The sequence below is a fragment of the Epinephelus lanceolatus genome, chromosome 12 (genome assembly GCF_041903045.1).
Source record: "Epinephelus lanceolatus isolate andai-2023 chromosome 12, ASM4190304v1, whole genome shotgun sequence".
Taxonomy (NCBI): Eukaryota; Metazoa; Chordata; class Actinopteri; order Perciformes; family Serranidae; genus Epinephelus; species Epinephelus lanceolatus.
The window spans coordinates 34,014,571-34,032,095 of record NC_135745.1 but is presented as its reverse complement, the minus strand read 5'-3'; the positions used below and the strand labels follow the sequence as shown (position 1 = coordinate 34,032,095).

General features: G+C 41.0%; 3 protein-coding genes and 1 pseudogene across 5 annotated transcripts; 2 read left to right on the top strand and 2 right to left on the bottom strand.

Moving 5' to 3' along the window:
• Positions 1-134: 134 nt before the first annotated feature.
• LOC117272356 (putative oxidoreductase ZK1290.5) lies at positions 135-5,329 on the bottom strand. Of its 2 annotated transcripts, XM_033651243.2 has the most exons (9): positions 5,193-5,329; positions 4,962-5,056; positions 3,245-3,493; positions 2,952-3,053; positions 2,738-2,829; positions 2,301-2,483; positions 2,155-2,214; positions 1,608-1,742; positions 135-1,512 (listed from the first exon to the last, which is right to left on the bottom strand). In XM_033651243.2, the coding sequence occupies exons 2-8, from the start codon at positions 5,038-5,040 to the stop codon at positions 1,647-1,649; spliced, it is 861 nt and encodes a 286-aa protein (XP_033507134.1). In that variant the 5' UTR covers positions 5,041-5,056; positions 5,193-5,329; the 3' UTR covers positions 135-1,512; positions 1,608-1,646. The 2 variants fall into 2 exon arrangements, with proteins under 2 accessions (XP_033507134.1, XP_033507132.1); XM_033651241.2 differs by having other exon boundaries at positions 135-1,742.
• Positions 3,544-4,717, top strand: LOC144465032 (uncharacterized; annotated as a pseudogene).
• On the top strand, positions 5,298-9,462 carry extl2 (exostosin-like glycosyltransferase 2). Its single transcript, XM_033651240.2, has 7 exons — positions 5,298-5,435; positions 5,631-5,700; positions 7,288-7,736; positions 7,869-7,939; positions 8,087-8,202; positions 8,335-8,794; positions 8,939-9,462. The coding sequence occupies exons 2-6, from the start codon at positions 5,696-5,698 to the stop codon at positions 8,732-8,734; spliced, it is 1,041 nt and encodes a 346-aa protein (XP_033507131.1). The 5' UTR covers positions 5,298-5,435; positions 5,631-5,695; the 3' UTR covers positions 8,735-8,794; positions 8,939-9,462.
• A 1,533-nt stretch (positions 9,463-10,995) lies between these two features.
• Positions 10,996-17,143, bottom strand: parla (presenilin associated, rhomboid-like a). 2 transcript variants are annotated; one of them, XR_004502933.2, is made up of 11 exons: positions 17,037-17,143; positions 15,141-15,342; positions 14,936-15,040; positions 14,714-14,846; positions 14,534-14,629; positions 14,253-14,402; positions 14,101-14,171; positions 13,912-14,013; positions 13,695-13,749; positions 13,488-13,585; positions 11,584-11,621 (listed from the first exon to the last, which is right to left on the bottom strand). XR_004502933.2 is itself a non-coding variant. In XM_033651235.2 (10 exons), the coding sequence occupies exons 1-10, from the start codon at positions 17,114-17,116 to the stop codon at positions 11,465-11,467; spliced, it is 1,194 nt and encodes a 397-aa protein (XP_033507126.1). In that variant the 5' UTR covers positions 17,117-17,143; the 3' UTR covers positions 10,996-11,464. The 2 variants fall into 2 exon arrangements, 1 of the variants encoding a protein (XP_033507126.1); XM_033651235.2 differs by lacking the exon at positions 13,695-13,749 and having other exon boundaries at positions 10,996-11,621.
• Positions 17,144-17,525: the final 382 nt, after the last annotated feature.

The following is a 17,525-nucleotide window of genomic DNA, read 5'->3' as shown; positions in this document are numbered from 1 at the left end:
GTAATTCCTGTTTAGGGTGTGGTCAGTACACCTTGACATCAGCGCTGGGTGTGGTCAAAGGTGCAACAGATTTAAACCTAAGATAAAATAACACCTAAGCAACAGTGTTTCAAGTTAATGAAAAACTGATGAAGTCAACCACATTTTTTTTATTGGTCAATGGTAACGATTTCAAATCATACTAAACATCGACAAACCTTGAAACTACCACAGAACTGAATTTATTGGCACCTCAGTAACCCACTTTGAGGTTGATAGCTCATGCTAGGCCTTGTGAACAGCAGTTGATTAAACAGTCTCAACTCAAGGGTGGCCTTACGCATTTTAAGGGCCTTAATATTTGTTAATTGATAATCAAAAGATTGGCGGTTCAATCCCCAACTCCTCCAGTCCGAATATTTAAGTATACCTACCTGGGCAAGTTACTGAACCCCAAATTGCTCCCGATGACTGTTCCATTTGTGTGTGCAAGCGTGTGAATGGTTACTGAGTAGCAGGTGGCACAATGTGTGGTAGCCTCAGCCACCAGTGTGTGTGTGTGTGAATGGGTGAATGTGACATGTAGTGTAAAAGAGCTTTGAGTGATCGGAAGTCTAGAAAAGAGCTATACAAGTGCAGTCCCTTTAAGTGACTGACTAATGGAGACTAATTTTTATTGTCAGTTTGAGTAAAGCCATCAAATTTGTGACTCAAGTCTGACTTGAGTCCACACCTCTGCATAATAGACCAGATCCAGAGCAACCTACAAGGTAAGAACTCACCTGCGGCCCAGGGCAGTATGGTTGGGGTCATACCAAGTCTGAGTGTGGATTTGACTTCTTGTTGCAAGTGGTATCTTTCTAAAAGACCATTAATGTATAATTATGTAATATGAGCTGTACCTATATATGTTTCCTTTCTTATTTCGTTTATTTTACAGAAATATTTTAACCATTTGCTTTTTTTACACAGCTTGCAGGTAAGTCAGAGACTGAAAATCATCATCAACATGTTGTCTGATGTGAGTCAAACTGGACTTTGAATCATCAGAAAAAAGTGGAGAGAAACTGAAATCCTGCTGTTCCTCAGTGAAACTGTGAGGTGCCAGGATTAGTGATACTGGGTGGGGGTCAAACCAGTACTTAAGATAATACCTGCACATCAGCCTTTTGAGTCAATGAATGGATATGTTTAAAGTGCCCTGCCCACTCAGCCTCATCTAATGCAGGTCCTTTGTTAAAGCCTGTAAATCCAGGAGTTAGGAAATCCTAAAAATCCTTCACATTCTCAGTGTGACAGCGTTATTTCAACAGAGGCAAATTTTCAGTATTTAGAATGAGAATCATTTTTTTATATAACCTATGATTGTAACATGCAGTCATTCTTGCATTATTAAACAAAAATAAGTAGATATTAATATAAAGTACAGTACTGTTGAATTTCTTGGTCCTTCTGAGTTCACGTGCCTGTTTGTTCATCTTTTCCAGAAGAGGTAGCTGAGATGAATGAACTTCACATCGTAGTAGAGTCTCCCTACAGGCAAAGTGTGACGCACTACTAATGAACAAAGCGTTAATTAAAATCTTATTACAATCACAAGATCATATCTTCAGTCATCTATTACTGACCAAATGTCCACGATAAACACTGACTCCTCTCACATATTTTTACTCCACGTTTGTTGGATCCCAAGTCACGTGTCTTCCATCGTGCAAGCTTCCCAAAGCGGCCATGTCTGACTCCTCCAGCTGGAACCCAAACACCTTCGTATGTGTGTGAAAGAGGAGAGGAAGAGGAGGAAACAGGTGAAATGAGATCATGAATGACTGTGGCATTAGAGATGATTCGAACTATGGCAGTGCAAAATGGCAGACTCTGTGGATGAGGACCTGCTCCCTATGCAGACATAAAAGGCTCATTTTAAGGTAATGAGAACATGACAATTCTTGTTTTCAGCTGATTATATACTAAAAAAACATATATTTCACTATATTGCATTTCTGCAAATATATCCCCCTAAAACCTACACACTGGACCTTTAATTTTGTGATAACCTTTTACTGTGTTTCATACCTGCTTGATTGGTCAATCGCAATATCATTAATCTTTCTTAATTTATTATTAAACACATTTTTATGATCAAGCAAACGACTGTCAAATGCATTTCCAACTCACCTGACAGTTTTCCTGAATCCTCTTCTTTGTGATTGATTTCGGTATTGTGACAACTCCATTCTAAGGAACAGAAGAGAAACCAAAGCATTATGGGTAAAAAGAAATGTGCGTTAAAGCAGGAAATATCTGAAGAATGATGTGCCAACCTGAATGCTCCAGCGGATGCAGATCTGAGCAGGTGTGCGTCCATATTTTTCTGATAACTGTAGAACGGTTGGGTTGCTGAGGGCTTGACCCTTGGCCAGAGGACTGTAGCCTTCAAACACAATTCCCTCCTGACGACAGTATTTTATCAGCTGATTGGGCTGCTGGAAAGGATGGTACTCCACCTGGTATGTCATTTTAAAGATACATTATAGGCAAGGTACTGTGTGCAGACACTTTATTTGTATGCTCCAGCATTCATGTTTTTGAGGCTTCTCAGACAGAAATACGTCAGCTACATGCATGTCTCAGCATTTTAGGACTTTTTAGAAACTGATTTAAGATAATGTAATACCAATTAAGATCTTATTTATAGATTAATTAATTTAATGCCTTTTAAGATTTTTTAAGTCTAACACTTCTGAAAACAAAAACTTACCTGGTTAACATGTGGCACAACACTGCAGTCTTCCTTTAACTCTTCCAGGTGGCGAACCAGGAAGTTGCTCACTCCAATAGCAGAGCACACCCCTGTAGTGACAAACAGAGAGAGCTCAATGGCATGTCCACTCTGTGACAGTATATATCATGATCATCATATCTTTGCAACATCGACATCATATCTTTGCAACATGATCTTTCATGTTGTGTACCTTCTTTATAGAGTTCCTCCAAAGCTCTCCAGGTCTCAGCTCTCACCTCCCTGTTGGAGCAACCAGGTCGCAATGACTCTGGCCAGTGCATCAGATACAGATCTGTAAAAAAGGGAGAGGTGATGAATTCACGCAAGACTACAAACTGCATACAATGTTGGGGAATGCAGAATGCCAAAATAATGGAGAAGCAAAGATCAATCATATTAGAGAGAGTTTGTACATCCCTAGGTAGTACTGCATTGATAACACAGATATCTGTTTAACATGTCTTCATCAATCACAACCCATACCGAAATATTCCACCCCCATCTGTGAACAGGAGTTCCGGCAAGCCTTCTTTGCAGCTTTGTATCCATAGTCCCCTGGCCACAGTTTATTGGTGACCCACAGATCACTTCGTGGTATCCCGCTTTCTCTTATCGCGTAACCCAGCTTCTCCTCACAGCCGTAGCGCTTTGCTGTGTCGATGTGGTGCACGCCACACTCAGTGAGTGCATACACAACGGCATCATGAGAGTATCCGCCATGATGGGATGTGCCTGGTGTAGAGAGAAAATACAGACAGTTAAAAAGCATCTATTCAAAGGTGATGTGTGTGTCATTTGGACTGGATAAGTGTGATAAGAAGACAATCAGGACCGAGAGGTTTGAACTACTAGAGGGCAGCATTGCAGATGTTCAGGACAGCTACATATACCTTGGGGTCCCGCAAGCAAATGGGAACAATGAGGAGGCCGCAAGGAAGTCAGTCACAGCCAAATACCCACACATAGCAAGGCAGGTCCTGAAAAGTCGGCTGAACAGAAAGAACAAGGTCTAAGCCATCAACACGTACGCCCTGCCAGTCATCAGATAACCTGCTGGTATAATAAGCTGCCCACAGAAGGATCAAGACAAGGAAACTTCTCACAATGCATGGAAGTCCCAAGTCCAGCACCCTGAGACAGACTGTACACTAAGCAGATCAAGGGGGGCAGAGGACTGCTGAGCGTCAGAGCTGCTGTCCAGGATGACACAACTAAGGTCCAGGAATACATCAGGAAGATGGCCCCAAAGATGAGCTACTAAGTGAATATCTCATGGAAGGACAAGCCCCTGCACGGCATGTACCACTGACAGATTGAAGACGTAGCCGACATCAAGAAATCCTTGCAGTGGCTTGACTGACAGACAGAAGCACTAATCATGGCGTCGCAGGAACAGGCACTAAGTACAAGATCAATAGAAGCAGGGGTCTACCACAGCAGACAGGACCCCAGGTGCAGGCTGTGCAAAGATGCTCCTGAGACAGTTCAGCACATAATAGCAGGGTGTAAGATGCAGGCAGGAACAGTGTTCATGGGACAGCATAACCAAGTGGCTGGCATAGTGTAGAGGAACATCTGCATTGAGTATGGGCTGGAAGTCCCAAGGTCAGAATGGAGGACACCTCCTGAGGTGGTTAAGATCCTGTGGGACTTCCAGATCCAGACAAACTGGTGATGGCTAACCAACCGGACATCATGTTAATGGACAAACAACACAAGAAGGCAGTGGTGATAGATCAAACAATCCCGAGCGACAGCAACATCAAGAAGAAGGAACAGAAGAAGCTGGAAAAATACCAAGGGCTGAAAGAGGAGCGAGAAAAGATGTGGGACGTGAAGGCAACAGTGGTGCCAGTGGTAATCAAAGCACTAGGGGCTGTGACCCCCAAACTGGGAGAGTGGCTCCAGTGGATTCCAGGTAAACATCCAGAAGAGTGCGGTCCTAGGAACAGCTAAGATAAATAAGAAAGAAAGGTAAGGACTGAGCTTTTAATACCAAACTGCCACAGCTGATTTAACATTTTTCAAATCACTTGCAAAATGTACAATATATTATTATAATCATATTATTCATGCTTTCCATCAGGGTTTTGTCCTCCACAATGACCCATTAGAAGAAATAATTTGATGTAATGAATAAATAAATAAATAAAAACAGTGACATATCATTCAGTGTTTGTGCACTTTTCATGAGACGCACCTAATCCCAATATTGGAATCTGCAGACCATTGGACAGTGGGACTGTAGGACAGCTCAGCTTCACCGGTGCAAAGGTCATGTTCCTCTTGAGCAACCTGGATCACAAAAACGTGTTATCACTATCGAAGGAATCGAGGGAAAGTCTATGTCCCTGCGTGTTATTGAAAAACAGCTGCACATGTTTACCTTGCGAATAGCTGCCTAACGTTACTTTGTGATAAAAATACATACCTGTTACAAATTATTCCGGTGCTGCAACACTAAGGACGCGTAGCTGGGGTTTCCTCGTGAGCAATTACATCAGATTTTATGAAGTTTTACTGCCGAAGTTTTGTTTGTGCCTCTTCCCAACGGCGTTAGCATCTCTGGAGTGGGTGGAGATGTGCCTCCAACGGAAAACCACACGACGCGACATTGAAGCCTATGGCTAACCAGTTAGCTTACCCCAACAAAGATGGCGTCTGTTTCCAAACGGTACGAAATATGTGGTAAAAACTGACGCACGACACCATATCGTAGAAAATGTGTACATAAAAGTTAAATTAATCGCATTTTCAAGCAGTTGCCAACTTGCAGCTTTTCTTACAATACAAACGTTTATTTATTTATTTTTGAGCTGTAACCGTTAGTCAGGCTACGTAGCTAATGTTACAGCTCTTTCATTTTAAGGCTCTTTGGTAACAGTCAACATGGCGACCACGTAAAGCAAACGGACTGTGAGCAGTGTCAACAAAATGAGGTGAGTTTTGACTTATAGACAGAAATACAACATTTTCTCTAATGCGTTTAATGCAACTAAATAGCTCTATCATGTGGCCGTTGGTTAAACTCAAGGTGTGGCGTTATGCTGACCTACAGAAATAATACTTGCTTGAGATGTCTGGATGTTGAACATGAAGTGGTTTCATATACAATGAGGCATTTGTGTTCAGCTAATATCTAATTTGATGTGCTTGCATGACAAATGCAGTATGTGCAGTGGTGTAGGCAGGGATCAGGGTCCCCGTAAAGGACATTTAATCTGGGATTCAATTAAAGAAATTAAACCTACTGATTTTTTTGGGGCTGTCTCCAGATGTTGACCCCCTTTAATCAGCAACAGCTTTCACCTCAGTGTGGTAACACATCTAATCACTTTCTGATGGACCCCAGTGTGTCCACTTAAAGTGTTTACACCAAAAGAAATCACAGTTATGTGTAAAGCCATGCTTCCCTGTTTCATAGCATGTGTCTAATCCACCCTAAGGGACTGTTCTTTACTTAACAGTGGAGGGGTGTGGCTGGGGTGTGACTTCATGCTTTATTTGTTTGTATTTTTTCTTGACCCTTCCCAAAGCTATTTATATTTTTTCATGAGCCTCCCTGAGTGACTGGGGGGAAATGCATGACCCTCCCACCACCATAAATAACCATATTTCTTATTTTAAGCCAGTACAACAAGCACACAGCACAGGAGTGAGAGTTATCACCAAAATAAACTGCTAATTTCTTAAGCAAAATGCAAATCTCCCTTACATATCGCTATATCATCACACAAGTTGTGCACTTCAGCAGAATATGGGCGCATATCAGCGACCTGTCCTAGCACACAAAACCAGCAAAACTTAAAAAGACTACACAAATCTACTGCATTTATAATTATCTATTTGGTGCAATAATGTAACTGCTGCAATCAACTGTGCAATATTTTTCAGGATACGACTTCATCATGCAGATAATTTCTTATGTTTACTCTTATTCTATTCTTTTTTTATTCTACTGAGGTATATTGTACTTAAATTTCACACTTACAGCCTCAGCACTGTGACAATATATATTTTATTTTCAGTATCTTAAGTGTTAAACACTGTAGCATGATGCACATTCTAATTTTCATTTTCATTGCTTTATATTTACATATTTCTGTTACATACTCTCACTCTTACTTATTATAATTCTCTATTCTTTACATCAGAGCGACTGTAACAAATCACAATTTCCCCTCGGGGAGCCACTTGGCATGGTCAACGTTATTAGATTTTAAAAACCTTCCCTTTGATGTTTAAAAGTTAAAGGTTTGAAGTTGAAAACAAAATCCTGGCATTGAAAAAAGGCTTGGTTTTTCGCTGTTATCATGCATGCAGGTGTGCAGAACTTGTTTTGTACAGGATCTGGTTATGTCGTGCAAACAGTGTATTTTTGGCATGATGTCCCTTCCCCCTGCTTCATGAATTACGAACAGTCCCTACGGAAATCTATTTTAAATATTGGTGTTCTGGGATATCCTAATGGGGAGTCACAAAACCTGGAGTATATCCTAATAGGATGTCCTGCCTCTGTGGTTCAGGGTCCCCAGATGTGGCATGGGCCTCAGACGAGCCTATTTGGTGTGGCCAATCCTGCTGCTGCTCCTGGTTGGTGCAGCTTTGACCACTCTGCTGCCCCCTGCTGACGACCAAAGAGGTGTCGGAGTCCTGGGGGTGCTACGCAGGGCAGCATCACAAAAGGAGAATCCTGCGCAGGTCCACCGTGACGACAACACAGTGGAGGAGCAGAGGTTCACTGTCATCATCCAGACTTACAACCGCACAGACATTTTGCTCAAACTCTTAAACCATTACCAGGGAGTGCCTCATCTTCAGCAGATTATCATAGTGTGGAACAACATTAGGGAGCAGACACCCCTGAAGTTATGGAACTCTTTGGGGCCTCATCCGGTGCCTGTGGTCTTCAAGGAGCAGGCGAGCAATCTAATGCGCAACAGACTGCAGCCATTCCCTGAGATTGATACTGATGGTGAGTATATCTGTCAGCTTGCATATTGTATATGCTTTGACTTAGTGCTTTTAAAAATGTATATTTAAACCTATGTGTTTTGTCTGTTTAAAAAAAAAAGTATTGTAGTTTGATTTGTGCTTTGATCCGTAGCTGTGCTGATGCTGGATGATGACACCCTGGTCAGCGTGCCTGACATCAGTTTTGCTTTCTCTGTCTGGAAGGTAATACAATGACAGTGATTAACATATTGTGTCTAAATTACATTCGGGTTTAACTTGATAATTGATTATGTCAATAAAAAAACATATCAGCATCATGTGGTACAGCACCATCCAAGACAGCATAAGTTGTTCTGTTCTGTTTTGCAGCAATTTCCAGATCAGATTGTCGGGTTCGTCCCAAGGAAACACGTCTCAACACCAGGAGGAGTGTACAGTTACGGCAGCTTTGAACTGCAGGACCCAGAAACAGCAGGAGGTGACAAGTAAGTTGAGCTTTGTCATAATTTTGTAAATCTCCACATCAAATGTATCACACATGCTGCTTGTCTGTCTTGGTTTTACTTTGATGTGAAGGGCTGTTTTTTAATACTTCTATCTTGATCCACTCACTGCAGATACTCCATGGTTTTAATTGGCGCTGCCTTCTTCCACCGCCGCTACCTGCAGCTCTTCCAGGACCAACCTCAAGCTGTGCACGCGCTGGTGGATGAAACACAGAATTGTGACGACATTGCTACGAACTTTGCCGTAGCACTATATTTAAGGAAACACTCCACAGGCAGTATTAACAAACCCTCTGGGGTCTTTGTCAAACCTGTGGACATGCGCAACCTGGAAAAGGACGCCAGTAGTGGGTACCAGGGTATGTGGCATCGTCCTGAACACCTCCTTCAGAGATCCTACTGTCTCAACAGGCTGACACAGATTTATGGTCTCATGCCGCTTTGCTTCTCCAACCTGATGGTCTCCCAGTTTGGCTTCCCCAGCTATGCTAACCACAAGAGTAGAGGCTGAGGTGCTGCCACAGTGCTGACTGTTTTGGACTGAAAGATGACAGACTCAAGTGACAGCCTGGTAAGTCTGTGTTTGATGGATAACACATCACTTGTGTGGGCTCAGGATTAGATTGACACTAAAGCTCAATTTCACAGACACATTTTTTTGTTTGCTTTAAGTTTACTTGCTTAGTGTTTTCCTCTTTTCATCTCTGTTTTTCAGTTTGACCGTGGCATCTGCACGACTATCATGGACTTTTCTGGACAATCAGACTGCTCTACACAAGGCCCAGTTTCATGAAATGTCCATATTTGATAAGGTAATCTGTATTTGTTACCAAAGCTGCCTTTCTGTCAGTATGAACTCTCAATGGATTGTAGTGCTGTTGTTTTATAGCCAGCAGGTGTCAGTCTTTGACATTTTGCCTTGTTTGTAACTGTGATGTTGTGCCTCTTAAATTTTGGTTGTGTATAGAACGTGTCATTTCTCTGGTGGGCTTGTGTACAGTCCCTACAACCTTAAAATAACTGTTGGAAGTTGGCCAAAAAAGGAGTCCCCACCAAAGTGCGAATAAAGCAGAATTATTGCAGGTATTATTACATTCTAACATAAGCTTTATGTGCAGTACTATGCATGCGCAGACAATCTTTTTTTTATTTAACAATGTGTGTACAGGTGTCAAGCTTGTAAGACTGTATCATGTGATTCAGTTAAATAAAGCCAACACCTTTTCTCTGAACAATCTGTGGATGAATTCATAATTACGTTATCTGTTAAAGAAGTATTTCACTGCTGGAAACATGGCCTTTTCATAAAACTGGGCTACTATGCTGTAGGAAGACGAAGATGCTATTGAAATCGGTACTATATAACCAGAGAAAACAGAGAACATGGGCTGTGGTGTTCGCTTTTGCTCAAGAGGTAAACAACTACCACTACCAGAATGCACTGCGCTGTACCAGACCAATAAACAATCCAGCTGGTGGGTGACGTAATTCGAGTTGCTGTCTTTCTATCTTTCTATTAGGAATTTTTGATCCATTGAGGGGTTACATTTGTATAACTTTCCTGGAGCTAAGAAAAGCAATTTTAAAAATCCATGATGTCACAATGAAGAGTCAATGAGCCAAGCAGCAACTTGCAGGCAGAAACACAACTGCACATAGTCAGTGGGCCACATGTTGGTATGAGTAATCGCCATCATGGGATCTGGTATCTAGGTGTTATAATACATCTGGGTTGATCAGGACTGTTTCCACACAGTATGGCCCTTAGAGCAGGCGCACTAAAGCAGTGGTTCCCAACTGGTCCAGCCACAGGGTCCAGATTGCTCCTTAGTCATTAGTTCAAGGTCCACATAGTTTAATACATTCAGTGTCATACTTGCATTTGGCCATGTTGTTGAGCTAGTTTGCTGTCTCTGTTAAGTAGTCACTCACTCTATAGCAGGAAATGGCACTTCAAAATAAAACTTCTGTGCTGGAAATTCACTGTACATCAAAATAAAGTGTGTTCTTTTTTACAAACTTGACACATTCACAAGTGACTTGCAGACCATTCAGAATGGACCCATGACCCACCAGTTGAGAACCACTGCACTAGAGACTCAATTGTGCGGCGCTTCTAGACTTTGTCTAATATTATCGAACCAAACTGATCATATTCTGATAGCGAAATGAGTCATTGCACCTAGGCTGTCTTTCTTGGGCCACAGGGCATCACATGATGGCTGTAATTCCACTGTTTGGCCACTACAAAAATTGCCTTCGACCCCCAACACACTTCCTGGTTTTGCTGGCGTTCAGAAACGACAAAGTACAATCTAGTTTGAGCAACAGCCCAAGAGCCAGTTAATATCTGCTGGATGACTCATTTCACTGGCAAGTGGTGAGATCTGGGCTCTGACAAGATGGAGGGAAGTTTGACGTAACTTGTAACAGTCACATTGTTATGATACAAAGCAGGTTGAAAATCTTCAAAGTCTCCCTTTAATAAGAGTTAAGTCCAGAAACAGGTGAACAGATGTGCAGATCCTGAGATGTACTGAATGATTGAAGAATCAAATGATGGTGCCAAATCCATGAGCGGGTGGTGCAAGTGCCGTCTTTAGTTTTCAGGGCTTCCCAGCAGAGTTACAGACATACTGATGCTTCTTATATCTGACATAAACAGTGTCACCAGTGTGTAGAAGAAGGTTGACGAAACTCATGAGGTAAGTTCTTGTTTCAATACAGACATATCCACTTCTCACTGAACAAAAATATAAATGCATAAATAACTGATTGTTAAAACTCCAGTTTTAATAGCAACAAAAGTAGATCCCACAGTTACATAAAGTTCAGCAATATATCCAATCTCTGCCCAGTCTTCCACAGTTGCTTTCAATAATATGAACAGGAATAAGCCAACATGACGGCTGAAGACGAAACATCTTCAGATTAATAAGAGGTAGGAGAGCGATATTTCATTGTGTAGCTTGTAGGAGTTACTTGTAGGGCAGCAGATCTCATCAGTCTTCACAGTAAACATCTGGATCACAACACCAGGTGTGAGGTCTGACTGGTTTTTCAAAATTCAGGTCTACATACCATTAAATCAACTTATGCTCAATACTAACCCTGAATGAAAAACTATATTTATTAATAAACAATAAAACCCGCCCCACTCGTCCTTGCATATTCTGGGGTAACTTTGGACTCCAATTCTTTCAAGAGTGGTCTGAGAGACTTTAATGTGTCTTAATGAGTCTTAATGTGGTCCAGGTCCACCATTGCCACCACTGACCCCAGGGCCACCTCCTGGCTTGGATCCACCTGGTCCACCTGGCGAACGCATGTCATGCCACATCTTCACAAGAGGCTCCCTCTTCCTCCAAATCAGTTTGTGACCATATGCTACATACCATCTGTAGGACAAGATACACAGAGATGGTTAAAGTGTACTGACTGCAGGACAGGATGATGCCAAACCACAAAATAATCCACTACAACATTCTTTAAAAAGATTTACACCACTATGAGTAGCATAAGCTGAAGTTCCAGCTACAATAATAAGTGTAAAATCATCCAGTAGTCTTATCACAGTGAATAGTTTTTGTTACAATGATTGTTTCATAACTGTGAGCGTCTTCATCAGCTGTTACGACCTAATTGTACTCTTGGTTTGCCTGATGACCACTGAGCCATTAACTGTGCATCTGCTGATGAAGACGGTAAGATGTGTTTGAAAGATTCTGAAAAAGCCAGTAGTGGACTCTGTGTTAATATTATTTTGTCAAACTAAAAGCACACTATTGAGAAAAAAAATCGAACTGCAAAGTTCACCTTGTAGCAGTTCTGGACCTTTTGATCGAATTTCAAGACTAACAGGAGTTTCCAAAAGTTGTAATTAATTTTAGATCTTCAAATTTCCTTTCTTTCTGAGCAATTAAAAGACTTCAAACCTCAGCTTTTAACTCCACCTGCTGATGAAAATCATGTGATCGAAAGCTCCAGAACAGCTAATAAATGAACCTTGTGATGAGATTGTTTTCTCACCTGCTTGGGAAACACATTTTCACCATTCTCTGACATTTTATAGACCCAACAACTAATCCATTAATCAAGAAAATAGTCAATAGATTATTTGATATTACAAATAATTGTTACTTGCAGCCCTACTGAACCTCAGCTACAAGGAGATTAAACTTTTTCACAGCATTTCTTACAATTTGGGCTGATTGCCAAACTTTCTACCACATTAACTGCATCTGATTAGAGGTGTAAGAAAATATCAATACACTTGAGTATCCCAGTTTATGTTTTGTGATACTGTATCTTTTCTAAAAGACACTGCTTTGATTTTTCATTGTTTACAATTTTTTTTTTTTACTGATATAGGTAAATGTAACTTCTTCAAAAAGTAGTGCTGTGATGTTAGATGTTACACGGACTGTGACAAATCCAAATGCAGATCCCACTGTTCTGATTGCATATTAAGTTAACTGTTAATGCATATAGTGGTGTGTTGTCTATACTATGACATTTTTCCTAAAGTTAATTTTTTTTTAAATCGCAATATATCACCTTGCCTGCAGTACGGCAATATACTTAATTGTCTCCCCTGTATTGTGAGAGGTAATCATATCGTCAAATTCTTGCAAATACACAGCCCTGCATCTGATGTATTTTGAGGATAAAAGTAAGACTTGAGAACATTCTTCTCCAGTTTAACCCTTTAAAACCTGGAGTGACATCAGTTTTCTTGTGCTGCATTCAGACGCCTTTCACAAGCATTTAAACCTTTGAAGCATGAGCAAACTGATTTGGATTCTTTTGAAAGAATGCTGAAAGGCAATGAGCAACTTGGCGAGAAATGTCCTGAAAATTGCAAAAAAAACAGTAAAACATGACAAGAAATAACCTGAGAAAGAAAAGAAAGAGAGGGGGGAAATTATTTGAAAATTAAAAATAAAAATAGGAAAAAATACCCCCCAAAAATGTATTTATAACTGTTATAATTGTATTTTTAAAATTCATTACAGAAAATAATTTATTACAAAGATCATTTGTTATTTCTTGTTAAGTTGCTCATTGCCTTTGTCTTGCGTTCTTTAAAGGAATCAGGTCAATTTGCTCAGCTCTTAAAGGGTTAAAACACTTGTATGTGTGTATTATTGGCTGTCGCCCATCATTTATACATTATCCATAGAGTTTCTGCATCTTCGTTGTTTACGAAAGCCATAAATACACTCAATTATTCTTTTTAATGTAAAGGAACATTGGCCACTCACACTCCAAAGAGAGCTCCTCCAAGGTGAGCCGCATGGTCAAACAGCCGCCATCCCAGTATGAGTCCTGCTGTATCTACGGCAACGAGCGCTTTCAGAGCCTAAAGGCAGACCAATGACAGGAACCTGACGTTACACACAATGTGCTGCACTAAACACTAAACCAACAACAACTTTCTCACTACCATGCATTCAGACATGCATACTTACACATTCACTCAAACACTTTGTCGGTTTCGCTCATGCACAGATTTACATCTCTTTCCTGCAGCGAAAACACAACACGACAATGTCATAACGTGTGACATGTATGAATTACCAAACTATTTAATTCACCTTACACTTTAGAGGTGTGTTTCTACATAACAAGGCAGGAAGTGCACACAAACACACACACACCTTGATGTATATACTGTGCATCACTTACAGTTCCTGCTGTGAAGGTGATCATGGGGAGGAAGATTATGCCAAGTTTGGCCTCTGGCACCTTCGCACAGACTGCGGCCAGCACCGCCATGACGGCACCTGACTGTGGATCAAACACAGACAGGTGGGAACATTAGGACTACTGCACTTCTGTCATTAAGCTGTATGAAGATTGTAGCAAATATCTTACCGCTCCTAATGATGGATGAAGTCGCCCAGTGGCAGTTTTACACATGTAGCTGACCATAGTGGAAATCACACCTGAAAATACACATAAGGACTGAGATATCACTCTTGAACGTAGTCACTGAAAGCTGAACCTAATCAGATTCTTTGACTCACCAGCAGACAGATAGACTGCAAGAAACTGCTCCCTCCCCAAGAGAGAGACGATTCCTGATGAGAATGTCCACAGGACATACATGTTCGCCACCATGTGGATAATGGAGTAGTGGCTGAAGGAGGACAGAACCATGGGAAGGCACCGAGTTTCTGGTGGGGGACAGAAAAATGGAGAATTTGATCATATGTCGAGTGGATCCAGCTGCAAATTTACACATGGAGGAAAATCACTGGGTCTCATTCATGAAATTATTATTTATTTAAAGAACATGCACACTCACTGGAGGCTGGGTTGGACGTAAAGTACTTAATCATGCTTCTCTGCATTGAGGGGATCCGCCAGCAGCACAGGACGACAGCATTCACTGCGATGATGCCTGGAAAACAGTAATAAGGAAGTGTGTGAAGCCATCTGAAGAAACACAGCGACAAAATGAGCATGGGTCTGCAGAATAAGTTACCGGTGACAGTCCTTTGTCCCTCTGTGAGGCTGCTCCAGAAGTCATCCACCGTGGACATGAGGAGGATGACCTGTCGCTGGAAGCTTGACAGCTGGTTCCACCAGTCATGCCAGTACGCCATGTCTTTAGACCCCTGGGAACATATGAATGGTTCACTGGATCACTGTAACAATGGTTTTATGTTGACAGCAAGGGAGGAGACAGCCAGCTGTAAAACCTCACCTGTAACAGCTTTTCCGACTCCTCTTCATCTCTTGCAGTTTGAACTCGTGACTTCAGGCTCTCATACTGCAGAATGGCTGCGGCGCCAAAGGAGCAGCCTGTAAACTGACATGGAGTCAGACAACAACCAACGGCACCATACTGTCCCAAACCTCAGCGCTGCATGCATTGTTCTCATTGTAGCAGATAAATTAAAGGGACCTACCCCCACTGTGAACATCAGCGGTTTGAAAAGTGTTGGCCTGGGGGCTTTGGGAGGAGGTCGAGGTGGGGGTGGAGGTGGGGGACCTGGTGTGCCAGCCTCAGAGGGTGAGGCTTTTGTTTCTTGGGTGACATTTCCTTTCTTTGTGTCTGACCTTTTGGCTTCCCGACGGAAACCGCACCTCTGTTGGTTGTGGGGGTTGAGTCTGCCAAAAAATGAGTAGACACAGTATTAAAACCTAATTTACAGATAGCTTATAGAATAACATGGACACCCGTGTGAAGTGAGGCAAAGCAATACAACAGCCCTGCAGTGAAAAGGCTTAGAATGTATGATTTAACTCTTTGTAGGGCTGAAACTAAATATTATTTTCATTATTACACCCAGACCAGGGTTTGTTGGCACACTTTTCATTCTGCCGTATTTCCAGCTCACAATTTATGTTAGAGCATTATAACCAGCAGCAAATAAAAACTTAAGATCTCAGCTATAAATAAATGTGTTTTAGTGTACACAAATGTTTTCAAACAGTAGATTATTTGTGATTACAGTCATGTTGTGCATTGTGCCAATCAGCCCCAACACAGGGAGGGTTGGCACAATGTTAAAATGCTGTAGTTACAACAAAATGAAGCAACCAAGAGAAAAAATGTGAACATTTAATTCAAACAAGAGCCAGAACACATGAATTTAATTGAACATCTGCCCTTTTTTATCTATTTATCATTAAAGATGCCGAATTACTTTCATCCATCGACCTTTCATAACAATTATATAAAAAAATAAGAATAAATAGATTGTTTTGTGTGTTAATCTCATAAAATACAGTTACAACTTTTACTTTTACAGCTGGTCTGCACATGTGCCAAACAACTCCGCTCACATTTGACCCAACTTATTCATGAAACTGTTTTAGTCAGCGACAATAACTCATCACAGACTTTAAAATCTTATATCAAAATATAGCTGATGACTATGACTTTTAACTAGAACCTATACTTTTCCACTATCACTATCTTAGTATTTATAATAGGATATCTTTAGTCCACAGACCACTTTTTTGGTTTCAGTGCTATTAAACTGAAATGTCACCCTCACCAATTAAGTTGTGACTCACATATGTTATGACATAACCTAGTAGATAAGTGCAGGTGAAGAAAGCAAACATTTTATGTTACATTTTTGTGTCTGTGACCTTCATAAGACCACAAAATAGCTGTGTGCCAACCAACCCTGGTGTATGAAAAAATAGTGACAAATGCTTGTGTGATCTGTCACAGTTACCTACAGCCTATGCTGATGTCTTCAAATGCCTGTTTTGTCTGAGTTAAAGTCTAAAACTCAAACTTATGTAGTTTACAATCACATAAGACAAAGAAAAGCATCAATACTTCTTAAATAAGAAGCTGAAATATGTTAATATTAGGCATTTTTTTGCAATTAAAAATGGCACCATTAACCAATTGCTCATCAAAATAGTATTTGTATTATCATTGTATAATGTTACTGTTAAAGGAAATTAGGAGCCATGACCTCACCTTACACTGACTATTCCTACTGGTCAAAACCAGAACTAGTTATGCATTAGGTGTTACATTTAAAGGGTAAACATTATGCAGTAGGAAAACAGGACATTCATTTTGCTGCATGAACAGTTTCAGCTTATTAAACACCATCACAGACAGATAACACACTGCTGGTCTGTGTAGTTTCACTGTAACCAAATTAAATCCAGTTATCTCCAGCCCCGTCAGTCTGTGTACAATGACAGTGGGAACAGTTAGGTAATCTGCCGCTCGAGACACAAACGCACCACACACATACACCACACACACACTCCTGCCAGTGTCATTTTATTTAAACAAACCCTGTGACCCGAGCAGCTTCAGCTCGACTCACCTGCAGCTCCGTAAAGTAGTGTTTGTACATCTGGTGAACTCTGTTTTGGCCCATTTCGTTACACATCCTCTCCACGCCATGTTTGTGATGACCTCCTGCCTGAAGCCCCTCCCACTGAGAGCTAATGCTGCGTTCACGGACTCGCCTAAAAGCTCCGACTTCTGACCACCACTCAAGCGCTCTTTGTGTAACAAACAGTAATACTGTTTTTGGGAGCAGTGGAGGGAGGTCGTTTATATTTTATTATGTGCAAATAAAAAATATGCTGTTATCAGTGTATTTGGTTGGTGCAGCTACATTGCCATCAGTGCTGGGAAGGTCTCTTTTGAAATGTGTTTGGCTTCAGATCACTAGTTACCATGTTAAAAATGCAATAAGTAGTCTGATGTAACTATTTTAATTACTTCATCAGAGTACATGTGCTTATTTTTTAATTACTGATTCTGACTCTTTTTTTTTTTGTCACAGTATTCCTGCATATTTACAGAT